A 15,172-nucleotide genomic window follows, 5' to 3' on the forward strand; every position below is an offset into this window, starting at 1 on the left:
TATTACATGTAAAATTTGAACCTGTGGTTCTTAAAATAAACTAAGAAAATATATTTTTCTATACAAAAACCTTTTGGCCTGGAATTGTCTCTGAGTGTGTGTTCCTCATTTATTGCCTGTGTGTATGTACAACAAATGCTTAACACTACTCCTTTGATAAGCCTACTGCTCGACCACACTACCACAAAATAGAGCATTAGTATTCTCTCTTTTTGCCACTATCTTACCTCTAAGGGGAACCCTTGGACTCTGTGCATACTATTCCTTACTTTGAAATAGTGCATACAGAGCCAACTTCCTACAGATGACTTCTTGAGATTGATCACAAATCCTAGTTCCTGAAAGAGAGAACTCACCCAATGCAAATGAGTTATCAAAAGGAATTGATCTTGTGCCAGGATAATCATGTAGTCTAGATTGATTATCAGGCGAATGCCTCTCCTGCAAAGGTGTTCCACCACCGGTTTCAATAGTTTGGTGAACACCCACAGGGCTGAAGACAGACCGAAAGGGTGTGTCAGATATTCGTACCTACTGTCTCTCCAACGAAACTGAAGAAACCTTCTGTGGGAAGGGGCTATGGGAACAGATAAATATGTGTCTTTGAGATCCAGACAAACCATCCAGTCTTTGTCTTGAAGTAGATCTCACAAAAGATGGATGCCTTCCATTTTGAAATGGCAGTAGACTACAAACGGATTGAAATTTCTGAGGTTGAGGACTAACCTTTGACCTCCTCCTTTCTTTTGGCCAGGAAAACATTGCTGCAAAAATCCCTCGGATGACGGGAAGTTAATACAATAACTATCTTTGCAAGCAGATCCCGAATTTCTCAATCTATAAAGGATTTGGGGAAAAAGGATAGGAGGAGGAAGTGCAGGTTCCAGAGGAGTGGAAGTTAACTCTATGGTGTACCCTGGTACTGTATTCAGAACCCATACGTCTGAAGAAATGGAGGCCCAACTTTGAACGAAATACTTTAGTCTGTCCCCTAAAGGGATTGAAGGAAAAGCAAGGTTTATTACCTGTGGGGTTGTTGTCGATGGCTCTGAAACCTCTGCCGGACCCTCGGGTGTTTCAGTTGTGTGAGCCTCTGCATCTGGAGGGGTAGAAACCCGCTTGTGAAGGCACTTGGGTATAACCCCTGCATCGTGAAAAATGTCCCCTTGAAGGACCTTGCTGGTATCCTCGGCTGGTTGAACGTCCTCAAAATCGAGCGGCCCTTCCAAAAAGGGGGTTGAACGTTCGCTTGTGGGAAGACTGAGACTTATCCAGAGATGTGAAGGTGTTCACAAATTTTGCAATATCCTTCATGAATCTGTCTCCAAATAATTGCCCCTCAGCCAGGATCAACCAATTATGGATCAATGCTCAATAATAAGGATTTCCTTCTTTCGGATGCCAAAGCACAGTTCGCATTCCCCAAAAAACAAATGGCTCATTGAGTCCACCCAGCTAGACCATCTGGGTGAATAGCAGCTCCTGTTTCTTGAGCCTGAAGGGGTAATTTGAGAATTTTAGCAAGAGGAGCTGAAATATTAAGAAGCTTGTCCTGACAAGCCCTGAGAGCTCTATCTATACCTTTTTTCGGATCTTTATTATATTTCTTGAGGAAAGTCACCATAGTGATCAATGTCAGGGGTGACAGCTGTTTTATGGGGAAGATCAGGGCGAGAACATTCAGACCTCAACCTGGATCTGACATATTTTTCAAACCCTTTCCTAATATGCAACTGCATATAATCTGCCACCGCAGGGGCTGTGGCCCAGTCGGAAGATCTGGGATGAACCATATCAGAAGGTTCAAAAGCGAAAGGAGAAGAAATAGCAGAGGAGAAAAGTTTGTGCTTCTTAGCGCACTTCTTCGCCTTAAGGGATTCATGCGAAGAAGAGTCTGAATCAGAATCCGCAGGAGGGAAAGATAAGAGTAGGAGGGTTAGCGGCATGAGCATAAGCATGTTCAGAGGTAGAAAGCAGAGAAATATGGGCCAACTTGCTCGTATGAGGCCAAAGTTGTTTAGCCGAGGGGATAGACGTAGATGGAGTATCTCCAGAAGGAAGAGAAGGTGCTGTATGTCCTGCTAAATCATCTAGTCCTTTAGCCAAAGGTTGAATGGCAGAAGAAATAACTTTATCTAAAGATTTGTGCACAGAGGAATCAATAACCTGTTCAAAACAGGGATCAGAGTAATAATCCTCATCCGGACCATACATCTCCAGGCCTTGGCCATATGTTTCGTAATCTGACATGATAAATGTCTCAATCAAATTCCCCAAGGGGAAGTTCAGTGCAAAAACATTACTGAAGGAAATATATTTGCCAATCAATATAATTATTGCAGCCTCAGCCTTCTTAGGTCAGGGGCGTCAGTATCAGAAGGAAGCTGCACCAATGTTCATGAACAAAAAATGCTTGAAGGAAACGAAGCGATCTGATCGATATCTCAGTGATTTCAAACTCCCCCATTATTACAGCCTGGGGCCTGCGTCTGAAGAGGGAAGTTGACAAACGCCACTTCCCCTCTCAAAGGGCGTACGTGCATGTGTAGCCCAATTGGGCTACACCGCGCATCTCCCTGTGTGCTTCCCTTTAGCCTTTGGATGTCAGTATCTACCCTTCCCAATCACATGGAGCTATAGGGTGGCATCTTTGTATCAGGTGGGGAGTCAGGTCTTGCTTGGTGATTCTTTGAACCATCACTCTAGCCGACTACCTCAATGACCACCAACTACTTGACATCACTCAGCCTGGTTTCAGACCCAACCACAGCACAGAACCTACCCTAATCCCCGCAGTAGTTGGCATTCACATGACTCTGAACAGAGAAGACGCAGTGGCCCTCATCCTCCTGGATCTCTGCACTGTCTCACACCCCATGTCTCCCACCTGTTCAGTACCACAATACCATCCTCAGTGACACTGCACTCTATAAATCTGCATAACATAACATCGAAGCCCATATGTTTTTGAGATATTGCCATTTCATGTTGGGTCTGAACCGTAATGTTAAAGACCACTTCTTACTCAGAGGTGGGGAAGCCGTGGGGTTCAGTAAGTACCCTTTCCCAAACCTAGCTGTTTTAAAGATGCCTCTAAAGACTCGTACCCTGTGGATTTCATGCTACTGCAAAACCTTTAGAAAAGATAGGCCCTTACTTTATCTCTGAAAAAGTTACTTTGCTCCGCATAAACATGGTTACCAAACCTTCAGTTATTGATTTGGGCACAGCAATCCTTGACACACGGAAGTACAGCCCTGGACTTTATTTGGGTGTTACTCTTTATTTAGGAAGTGGATTTTGTAAATCCTAGGTATTGCTGTTGTTAAACCGAATATAAGAACCTACAAAGTGGACTAACAAACCGTAGCAGGGAGGTATTGCAGTCTGTAAGGAAGTACTCTTTCTGGCATGGTTAGCCCTACTTTTTGCCTGTTGTTAGTATGTTTTGACTGCGTTCACTAGGATCCTGCTAACCAGGACCCCAGTGACTATACTCTCTCCTTTTAAATTTGGTTGCTGTCGAGACGGGGCCACTCACCTGAAAAGCAGGATGTCTGCAGGGGCGATGGGATGCCCCGACCTCCTGGAACACCTCTCAGCACTTCCTGGGGGACACAGAAACCCTGGTAGGTTCCCCAAAACGAAAGGGGGAGTGGAAGAGAAAGAGACAATGCACTGCCATGTCTTGCCGGTCCAGCCAGGCACCCTGTATCTTTGTGGGCGCAGGTCATTATTGACAGAGTAATAGTAGAGTTAGTGCACTCAACCTCCTTGAAACTGAATCTCTCTTTCTGATATGGGCATAATAATTGTTGGCACAATTACTAACACTGCATTACCAAAAACCCAAACTGAGTACCATAACAATAAGTACTGCGACACTAGGGCTGGCTTCACAGAGATTCACTGTTGCACACTACAATTAGAACTGTGGTTGCACTTATCATGCACAAGAAAGACAAACAAGGACATTAATTATATTACATATAACTTTCTTGCATGCATAGGGTTAAGCTAAAAGGAAAAAAACAATCCAAGAAATACAGATGTCCACTCTGGGTTTAAACAGTTAGGGTGGAACAGTTTGGTTTGGTTTCACTGTGTGTGTGTGAAAAACCCTTCAAAAGCAAATTCCTCAAACCTGGAACACAGGCATGAATGACATAATTTAAATCCAAGAGTTATGCTATTAGAGAAAGAAAAGTCACATAAATGCTCTTTTAAAATTGCACTGTCATTTTTTATAGTACATGAGCTCAAGCAGATTTCCTGAAGCGCATTTAGGCAAGTATGTACAATAATAATGTAGAATGTTCAGAAATGCATTTGTCTCTTCAAGATAAGCACTCTGCCAAAATACGAGGTCTGAAATACACCAGCTGTTCTAGGAAAGCGCGTTGCTCTAATAACAAACTCCCTGGAGAATACCTGTCACTTAGCTGCAGTGTTTTCCAGAGTGCTGGAGGAATGCCTGGTGTCAGCTGGTACAAGAACGATGAAAAGAATTGCCTCAAAAGTCCTGAATACGAGGATGACAGCCGGGGCTAGACTGCCAAATCAGATGTTGAGATCAGGAAGCAAAACAAAGCCAAGCAGGGAGGCATGCTTCACTCTGCTATTCATAGCCAATCAAGAAAGCAGTTGATTTTCCACATGTGGATGAGTCACCACACCCACTTAGAAGCACATGTCTACACACACACCCAATTAGAAGCACATGTCTACACCTGCTCAGCAAACTAGAATTGGTAAAACAAGCATTGATAAAACCAATTGTGTAACACATCACATTATGTTTGCTTAGAAACATGAAGGTTTAACCAAGAACAGCGATGATTTAACTCTAATCCTTGGGGATGCTGACAGATAAAGCAGGAGGCACCTTGGGGATTCCGGACAGTTGCTTGGACCACACACCCCGTATTTGTCATACTAGCGCCCCCATATAAGTCTCTAGTATATGGTACCCAGGTCATTGGGGCACCAGAGGTCCCTCATGGGCTGCGGCATTTATTATGCCACCCATGGGGAGCCCATGCAAAGTGTATCTGCAGGCCTGCCATTGCAGTCTGCGTGAAAGGGTGCATGGACCCTTTTCACTACAGGTGACTGACTGCACCAGTTCACTGTAAATCACCGCCATGTTAGGTCCTCCTAGCCCAGAGAGCATGGTTCAGGTACCTGTGTGTGAGGGCACCCCTGCATGAGCAGAGGTGCCCCCACAAACTCGGCTCCATTTTCATGGACTTCGTGACTGCAAGGAAGCCATTTTACGCGTGTACTGGACATAGGTCACTACCTATGTCCAGCTACATAAAGGTAACTCTGAACCTGGGCATGTTTGGTATCAAACATGTCAGAATCATACCCCAATACTGCTGCCAGTACTGGAAGTATGATTCCATGCACTCTGGGGGCTCCTTAGAGGACCCCCAGCATTGCTCCTACCAGCCTTCTTGGGTTTTCTGGGCAGCCCAAGCTGCTGCCACCCCTCAGACGGGTTTGTGCCCTCCTACTGCTTGATCGGCTCAAGCTCAGGAAGGCAGAACAAAGAATTACCTTTGGGAGAGGGGGTAACACCCTCTCCCTTTGGAAATAAGTGTTACATGGCCTTGCAGGGGTAGCTTCCCCAAGCCACAGGTATGCTTTGAAGGGCACATTTGGTACCCTCCTTTTATAAACCAGTCTGCATCTTCCAAGAACTCTTCACCGACTCCAGAGCTACATTGCTGGCTGTCTTCGTCCTACCGTCGACCAACTCCTGCAACCACAGAGGGGTGGGTAGTGGCTCCTGCCACCACCGGACACTCCTACGAGTTCTGGACTTGGTCCCTTTCTTTTTCAGGTCTTCCTCCTTCAGGATCCACCTCTGGTTTCTTGCAGTCTTGTCTGGGTGGTGCATTATTCTTTTCAGTTCTTTTGGTAGTTTAGGGAAAAAACTGTAACTTCCTCCTTTCTTCCTGGTCGCTGGGGGGCACCGTGGTACTTACCTTTGGGGTTTCCTAGTTCCCCCTGCTCCCATCTACACATTCCACTTACGTGGGTGGGGGTTCTGCATTTGCATTCCATTTTTTGGTATATGGTTTGGGCTCCCCCTAGGGTCACTATTGTCTATTACTGTTGCACTGCTTTCTGTTGCTCTTTATGCCTATTTCCGATTGCTAGTGTACATATTTAGTGTGTTTACTTACCTCCTATTGGAGGGCTGCCTATCTAGTGCTTTTGGTAATTGTGTCACTAAAATAAAGTACCCTTTATTTTTGTAACACTGAGGGGGTCATTCTGACCCTGGCGGTCATCGACCGCCAGGGCCAACGACCACGGAAGCACCGCCAACAGGCTGGCGGTGCTTCCTGGCCAATTCTGACCGCGGCGGTAAAGCCGCGGCCAGAAAAGGGAAACCGGCGGTTTCCCGCCGGTTTTCCCCTGGCCAAAGGAATCCTCCATGGCGGCGCTGCAAGCAGCGCCGCCATGGGGATTCCGACCCCCTTCCCGCCAGCCTGTTCCTGGCGGTTTACACCGCCAGGAAGAGGCTGGCGGGAACGGGTGTCGTGGGGCCCCTGGGGGCCCCTGCACTGCCCATGCCACTGGCATGGGCAGTGCAGGGGCCCCCTAACAGGGCCCATAAAGATTTTCAGTGTCTGCTTGGCAGACACTGAAAATCGCGACGAGTGCCACTGCACCCGTCGCACCGCAGCAAATCCGCTGGGCGGTGTTTGGGTGGTTTCCGCCCGGCGGGCGGTGCCCGCCGCCCGCCGGGGTCGGAATGACCCCCTGAGTGTTTTCTTTCTGTGTGACTGTAGTCGTATTGCATGAGCTTTGCATGTTTCCTAGATAAGCCTTGGCTGCTCATCTACAGCTACATCTGCACAGCCTGTCTTCTAGACACTGACTACACTTCACTAATAGGGGATACCTGGACCTGGTATAAGGTGTAAGTATTGTAGGTACTCACCCAACACCAGGCCAGCCTCCTACACAGTTATTGCCCATGAAAATTGTAATCTACTATTAGAACTTCCCATGAAGCGCTTGCACTTGTTTATAAATCCAGGATGTAACTTATTTTTTCTTTATCTCACTCTGTATCACCCACCAGACAGCTTCCTTACAAAACTTAATGACCTCAATTTTGGGTGATTTAATTCTTTGTCTCCCATAATAAAGGCACTTTGTTCATCATCCTCGACTACAGCCCTAGCCTCTCTTATGTGATCCCATCTTTTTTCTGTGAGCACCTACAAATGCAGACACAGTCCCATTTCTCTAGGGTGGCTGGATCACTGTGTCGGGATTTCCCAGGGGTCGGAATTTCCAGTTGTGTAGAAATTACTGCACCCGGTAACTACTGGGTAAGATAAAGTCCTCAACCTTTGTTAAATTTCTGCAGGTTGTATCTGCCAGAATTTAAAAGGGGAAAAGTATATGGTAGTTACTTGAACATGCAGCTTTAGGTGCAATGAGCACTAAAGGCCACGTTTGTGCCCTCGAACTAGGAGTAGGTGCAATTTATTGCACCTGATAAATGCTGATCCCTGGGGAATCCTGTTTCATCAGATATCATAAAATTGCACCTTGCCTTAAACCCAGTCATAATTCGCTGGAATAGCAGCAGCACAGTGGCAGGTGGTTGTGGGGTGAAGGAGTGCTTGGTCCTCTCGGGCTGCTGTTGATATAGTGGAGGACGTGGTGGGTTCTGTTAGGGCCCTGTTGATGTAGTCAAGGAGTGGTGGGTTCTATTAGGGCCTTGTTGATGTAGTGAAGGAGTGGTGGGTTCTATTTGGGCCCTGTTGATGTAGTGAAAGAGTGGTTGGTTGCATCAGGATGCGTGATATAGTGGGAAGAAGTGGTGGGTTCTATTTGGGGCCTGTTGATGTAGTGGAGGAGTGGTGGGTTCTATTTGGGCCCTGTTGATGTAGTCAAGGAGTGGTTGGTTGTATCAGGACGCGTGATATAGTAGAAAGAAGTGGTGGGTTCTATTTGGGCCCTGTTGATGTAGTGAAATGAGTGGGTGGTTGTATTAGGACACGTGATATAGTGGGTAGAAGTTGGGGGGTTCTATTAGGGCCCTGATGATGTAGTGAAGGAGTGGTTGCTTGCATCAGGACGAGTGATACAGTGGTAAGAAGTGGTGGGTTCTATTAGGACCCTGATGATGTAGTGAAGGAGTGGTTGCTTGTATCAGGACGAGTGATATAGTGGGAAGAAGTGTTGAGTTCTATTTGGGCCCTGTTGATGTAGTGAAGGAGTGGTTGCTTGTATCAGGACGCGTGATACATTGGGAAGAAGTGGTGGGTTCTATTAGGGCCCTGTTGATGTAGTGAAGGAGTGGTTGGTTGTATCAGGATGCGTAATATAGTGGGAAAAAGTGGGGGGTTCTGTTTGGGCCCTGTTGATGTAGTCAAGGAGTGGTTGGTTGTATCAGGACACGTGATATAGTAGGAAGAAGTGGTGGGTTCTATTAGGGCCCTGTTGATGTAGTGAAGGAGTGGGTGGTTGTATCAGGACACGTGATATAGTTCGAAGAAGTGGTGGGTTCTATTTGGGCCCAGTTGATGTAGTGAAGGAGTGGTTGGTTGTATCAGGATGTGTGATATATAGTGGGAAGAAGTGGTGGGTTATGTTTGGGCCCTGTGGATGTAGTGAGGGAGTGGTTGGTTGTATCAGGACGCGTGATACTGTGGGAAGAAGTGGTGGGTTCTATTTGGGCCCTGTTGATGTACTGAAGGAGTGGTGGGTTCTATTTGGGCCTTGCTGATTTAGTGAAGGAGTGGTTTGTTGTATCAGGATGCGTGATATAGTGGGAAGAAGTGGTGGGTTCTATTAGGGCCCTGTTGATGTAGTGAAGGAGTGGTTGGGTGTACCAGGACGCGTGATATAGTGGGAAGAAGTGGTGGGTTCTATTCGGGCCCTGTTGATGTAGCGAAGTAGTGGTTGGTTGTATCAGGATGCGTGATATATAGTGGGAAGATGTGGTGGGTTCTATTTGGGCCCTGTTGATGTAGTCAAGGAGTGGGTGGTTGTATGAGGACGTGTGATACAGTGGGAAGAAGTGGTGGGTTTTATTTGGGCCATGTTGATGTAGTGAAGGAGTGGTTGGTTGTACCAGGGCGCTTGATATAGTGGGAAGAAGTGGTGGGTTCTATTTGGGTCCTGTTGATGTAGTGAAGGAGTGGTGGATTCTATTTGTGCCCTGTTGATGTAGTCAAGGAGTGGTTGGTTGTATCCGTGATATAGTGGGAAGAAGTGGTGGGTTCCATCTGGGCTCTGTTGATGTAGTGAAGGAGTGGTGGGTTCTATTCGGTCCCGGTTGATGAAGTGAAGGAGTGGTGGGTTCTATTAGGGCCCTGTTGATGTAGTGAAGGAGTGGTTGGTTGTATCAGGAGGCATGATGTAGTGGGAAGAGGTGGTGGGTTCTATTTGGGCCCTGTTGCTGTAGTGAAGGAGTGGTGGGTTCTATTAGAGCCCTGTTGATGTAGTGCAGGAGTGGTTGGTTGTATCAGGATGCGTGATATAGTGGGAAGAAGTGGTGGGTTCTATTTGCGGCCTGTTGATGTAGTGAAGGAGTGGTGGGTTGTATTTGGGCCCTGTTGATGTAGTGAAGGAGTGGTTGGTTGTATCAGGACATGTGATATAGTGGAAAGAAGTGGTGGGTTCTATTAGGCCCTGTTGATGTAGTGAAGGAGTGGTTGGTTGTATCAGGACACGTGATATAGTAGGAAGAAGTGGTGGGTTCTATTAGGGCCCTGTTGATGTAATGAAGGAGTTGTTGGTTGTATCAGGACGCGTGATATAGTTGGAAGAAGTGGTGGGTTCTATTTGGGCCCTGTTGATGTAGTGAAGGAGTGGTTGGTTGTATCAGGACGCGTGATATAGTGGGAAGAAGTGGTGGGTTCCATCTGGGCCCTGTTGATGTAGTGAAGGAGTGGTGGGTTCTATTAGGGCCCTGTTGATGAAGTGAAGGAGTGGTGGGTTCTATTAGGGCCCTATTGATGTAGTGAAGGAGTGGTTGGTTGTACCAGGATGCATGATATAGTGGGAGGACGTGGTGGGTTCTGTTAGGGCCCTGTTGATGTAATGAAGGAGTGGTTGGTTGTATCAGGACGCATGATATAGTGGGAAGAGGTGGTGGGTTCTATTTTGGCCCTGTTGATGTAGTCAAGGAGTGGTTGGTTGTATCAGGACACGTGATATAGTGGGAAGAAGCGGTGGGTTCTATCTAGGCCATGTTGATGTAGTGAAGGAGTGACGGGTTCTGTTAGGGCCTTGTTGATGTAGTCAAGGAGTGGTTGGTTGTATCAGCACGTGTCATATAGTAGGAAGAAGTGGTGGGTTCCATCTTGGCCCTGGTGATGTAGTGAAGGAGTGGTGGGTTCTATTAGGGCCTTGTTGATGTAGTGAAAGAGTGGTTGGTTGTATCAGGATGCGTGATATAGTGGGAAGAAGTGGTGGGTTCTATTTGGGGCCTGTTGATGTAGTGAACGAGTGGTGGGTTCTATTTGGGCCCTGTTGATGTAGTGAAGGAGTGGTTGGTTGTATCAGGACACGTGATATAGTGGGAAGAAGTGGTGGGTTCTATTAGGGCCCTGTTGATGTAGTGAAGGAGTGGTTGGTTGTATCAGGATGCGTGATATAGTGGGAAGAAGTGGTGGGTTCTATTAGGGCCCTGTTGATGTAGTGAAGGAGTGGTTGGTTGTATCAGGATGTGTAATATAGTGGGAAGAAATGGTGGGTTCTATTTGGGCCCTGTTGATGTAGTGAAGGAGTGGTTGGTTGTATCAGGATGTGTGATATAGTGGGAAGAAGTGGTGGGTTCTATTAGGGCCCTGTTGATGTAGTGAAGGAGTGGTTGGTTGCATCAGGACACGTGATATAGTGGGAAGAAGTGGTGGGTTCTATTAGGGCCCTGTTGATGTAGTGAAGGAGTGGTTGGTTGTATCAGGACGCATGATATAGTGGGAAGAAGTGGTGGGTTCTATTTGGGGCCTGTTGATGTAGTGAACGAGTGGTGGGTTCTATTTGGGCCCTGTTGATGTAGTGAAGGAGTGGTTGGTTGAATCAGGACACGTGATATAGTGGGAAGAAGTGGTGGGTTCTATTAGGGCCCCGTTGATGTAGTGAAGGAGTGGTTGGTTGTATCAGGATGCGTGATATAGTGGGAAGAAGTGGTGGGTTCTATTAGGGCCCTGTTGATGTAGTGAAGGAGTGGTTGGTTGTATCAGGATGTGTAATATAGTGGGAAGAAGTGGTGGGTTCTATTTGGGCCCTGTTGATGTAGTGAAGGAGTGGTTGGTTGTATCAGGATGTGTGATATAGTGGGAAGAAGTGGTGGGTTCTATTAGGGCCCTGTTGATGTAGTGAAGGAATGGTTGGTTGTATCAGGATGTGTGATATAGTGGGAAGAAGTGGTGGGTTCTATTTGGGCCCTGTTGATGTAGTGAAGGAGTGGTTGGTTGCATCAGGACAAGTGATATAGTGGGAAGAAGTGGTGGGTTCTATTAGGGCCCTGTTGATGTAGTGAAGGAGTGGTTGGTTGTATCAGGACGCGTGATATAGTGGGACGCAGTGATTGGTTATAAGAAATCTGTTGATATAGAGAGAGTGGTGGGTTCAATCAAGGGACTGTTGAGTTAGCAGGAGGAGTGGAAAGCTCTATTGTGAGAAAGAGTGGGTCGTTCTGTTGGTAGATTATCATAACAAGAAGAAGTTTCCCAAATCCTTTTTTTTTTTTTTTTTTTAAGTTTCTGCTTGTGGGGATCAAAAGCAGGAACAATACCTAACTTACACCTTTGAATCTTGCAATCAATTGTAAACACCTTAGTCACGCTTCTTGTTCCTATAGCAGGACCTGCATCTTGCTGTACAAGTGCTTTGAAGCAGTGATGTACAGCGCTGTCTCATATAACTCTGCAGAAAACATTAATAAATGTAATGACACTATTTTCTTGGAAGGTGGTGACGAGCTCTTTTGAAATGATTGCTCATCTTTTCGTTAATGTTTTGCTGCAGGTGAACTTCTGGCGAAGTGAACAGTGCAATATGATCAACGGTACTGCTGGTCAGATGTGGCCACCCTTCATGAAGTCCTCCACCAACATAGAGTTTTACAGCCCGGATGCCTGCAGGTCAGACCCCACTTTACTCTGGATTGAAACTCTCAGTTACTACTATCAGGCTTGGCTTCACAGGATGTCCATTGCAATGATCCTTTGGCTTCTCACTAGGACTTCCTTCTCTTCCCCAAAGCAAGCGTAATCTGTGCAGATTGGAGTCTTTGAGTCGCTCCAAAGGACAACTATCCTCCCCTACCCCTATCTCTGGTGGCACCCTATAAGGTAACAGGCTACTGGACTCCTGTTCTGGGCAGTCAATCACCTCCACACCCCTCTTCATTTCACAGCTCCAAGTGTTTGCTTCTGTATGACTTTCCCACCTCTGTGTCTGTCCTTCCCTCTTGACGTACCTGTGCTCTGTAGCATCTTATACTCGCTTGAGCATGTTATAAAAACTTCAAATACAATAAATAAACAATAGGTCATCGGCCACCCTAGACAAAGGTAGGAGTTTGTCAAGCCCCATGATCCACTGACAGGGGCTATGGCGCTCAATGGTGACATCCTCATGTTGCTTCCATTGAACCATGTCACCTCCTGAATTGTTGTCTCTCTAGTCCACCAGAATGGTGGGGACCATGTAACCCCAGTGGACTCATCCTCCAGCTTCTAATGAAGGGCGTAGTGCCCACTGGCCTGGTTACTATCATTTCCAAAGAAATGGGACTGTATTTGCAGTATGCCTAGGTCGCTGTATTAGCTGTCAAAACATAAAAAGCATAATTGTAAGCTGCAGCTATCATGAAAGGTTCCAGTGGGAGGCTCCAAAAGGGCCTTAATAGGACAATTTGGTGTGGTTGACGATTTTGGCATTGAACTTTGTTAGGTTGTGAGATGTTGTCTTCTCTGTAGCATGACCAAACTTTGGAACCCTCTGCCTCTTCATTTACACAGGGAAACAGCTTTGTTTAGGTTTAGGAAAGCTCGCAATCAGCCTCCAGCAGCCAACCTTGACCAAAGAGCACACTCATGTGAGCTACTCCTCATTAGTGCCTCACCGGAGTGAGGGCAGAGGATGGGGTAGGTCTCTGGCAAGATACTCTACAGAACTCAGGCGAAACGCACAAGGGCCGTCCCCGCCGCCACTCGATTGAACTTTTTAAGCAATCAGTTTGGTCAGCTATTTGCAGAGCAGGTAGACACTACACACTTATTTTGCAAGGGGTGGATTACATAGGGATATCCATTAAACACCCCACCCCCCCAAGAGTAGGTTAGGTTTCTGGTCCTGGAGAATTGCCATGATTCTTGTGGGACATTAAATAGGCAAGAAACATCGACCTTATTCCGTTCATACACCCGAGTCAGAAGTATCATTCCGCCCATTACTGACTCGCTCTGTTGTTTTTAATTAGGACAGGGACTCCTAACCGTAAACTGATTTTGGATCCCCTTAGTCATTTTTAGTGAACGTTTCCTGCACCAATCTACTCACTCTCATAACACCACACCTCCACTGCACCTCACTATTCACATTGGCAACCAGAAAAGATCTCCAGGAAAGAGCACCCCAGTGGGGCCCATTGGGCATTGCAGCACCGGCCCAACGCGGAGCTACCCGATGACGGAGCATGACACCCCTTGGAGTGTGTGAGGGCTCTTTGTCCTGAAAGGGACTACCCCCGTGTGGGGTTCTGGCCTGCGCAGTTGTAGGAGGCTGGACTGGCTTGTAGTGAGTACCAAGGGGTACTTGCACCTTGCACCAGGCCCAGTTATCCCTTATTAGTGTATAGGGTGTCTAGCAGCTTAGGCTGATAGATAATGGTAGCTTAGCAGAGCAGCTTAGGCTGAACTAGGAGACGTGTGAAGCTACCACAGTACCACTTAGTGTCATATGCACAATATCATAAGAAAACACCATACACAGTTATACTAAAAATAAAGGTACTTTATTTTTATGACAATATGCCAAAGTATCTCAGAGTGTACCCTCAGTGAGAGGATAGGAAATATACACAAGATATATATACACAATACCAAAATATGCAGTAATAGTCTTAGAAAACAGTGCAAACAATGTATAGTTACAATAGGATGCAATGGAGACACATAGGGATAGGGGCAACACAAACCATATACTCCAGAAGTGGAATGCGAACCACTAATGGACCCCAAACCTATGTGACCTTGTAGAGGGTCTCTGGGACTATTAGAAAATAGTGAGGGTTAGAAAAATAGCCCACCCCAAGACCCTGAAAAGTGAGTGCAAAGTGCACTAAAGTTCCCCAAAGGACAAAGAAGTCGTGATAGGGGAATAAGGCAGGAAAGACACAAACCAACAATGCAACAATGCTGGATTTCCAATCTGGGGTACCTGTGGAACAAGGGGACCAAGTCCAAAAGTCACAAGCAAGTCGGAGATGGGCAGATGCCCAGGAAATGCCAGCTACGGGTGCAAAGAAGCTTCTACTGGACAGAAGAAGCTGCGGTTTCTGCAGGAACGCAAAGGGCTAGAGACTTCCCCTTTGGAGGACGGATCCCTCTCGCCTTGTAGAGTCGTGCAGAAGTGTTTTCCCGCCGAAAGAACGCCAACAAACCTTGCTAGCTGCAATTCGAGCGGTTAGCATTTTGGGACGCTGCTGTGGCCCAGGAGGGACCAGGAGGTCGCAAATTGGACCAGGAGGTAGAGGGGACGTCGAGCAAGACAAGGAGCCCTCTTAGCAGCAGGTGGCACCCGGAGAAGTGCCAGAAACAGGCACTACGAGGATGCGTGAAACGGTGCTCACCCGAAGTTACACAAAGGAGTCCCACGTCGCCGGAGACCAACTTAGAAAGTCGTGCAATGCAGGTTAGAGTGCCGTGGACCCAGGCTTGGCTGTGCACGAAGGATTTCCGCCGGAAGTGCACAGGGGCCGGAGTAGCTGCAGAAGTCGCGGTTCCCAGCAATGCAGTCTAGCGAGGTGAGGCAAGGACTTACCTCCACCAAACTTGGACTGAAGAGTCACTGGACTGTGGGAGTCACTTGGACAGAGTTGCTGGATTCGAGGGACCTCGCTCGTCGTGCTGAGAGGAGACCCAAGGGACCGGTAATGCAGCTTTTTGGTGCCTGCGGTTGC

The 15,172-nt window shown here is 47.0% G+C and overlaps 1 protein-coding gene across 3 annotated transcripts in view; it reads left to right on the forward strand.

The window, feature by feature from the left end:
• SCARB1 (scavenger receptor class B member 1) overlaps positions 1-15,172 on the forward strand; it is a 505,116-nt gene that overhangs the window by 350,650 nt on the left and 139,294 nt on the right. For all 3 annotated transcript variants that reach the window (XM_069215380.1, XM_069215379.1, XM_069215381.1), the window contains exon 6: positions 12,013-12,128. In XM_069215380.1, coding sequence (XP_069071481.1) covers positions 12,013-12,128 — 116 coding nt within the window. The remainder of the gene's footprint in view (positions 1-12,012; positions 12,129-15,172) is intronic.

The sequence above is a fragment of the Pleurodeles waltl genome, chromosome 11 (genome assembly GCF_031143425.1).
Source record: "Pleurodeles waltl isolate 20211129_DDA chromosome 11, aPleWal1.hap1.20221129, whole genome shotgun sequence".
Lineage (NCBI taxonomy): Eukaryota > Metazoa > Chordata > Amphibia > Caudata > Salamandridae > Pleurodeles > Pleurodeles waltl.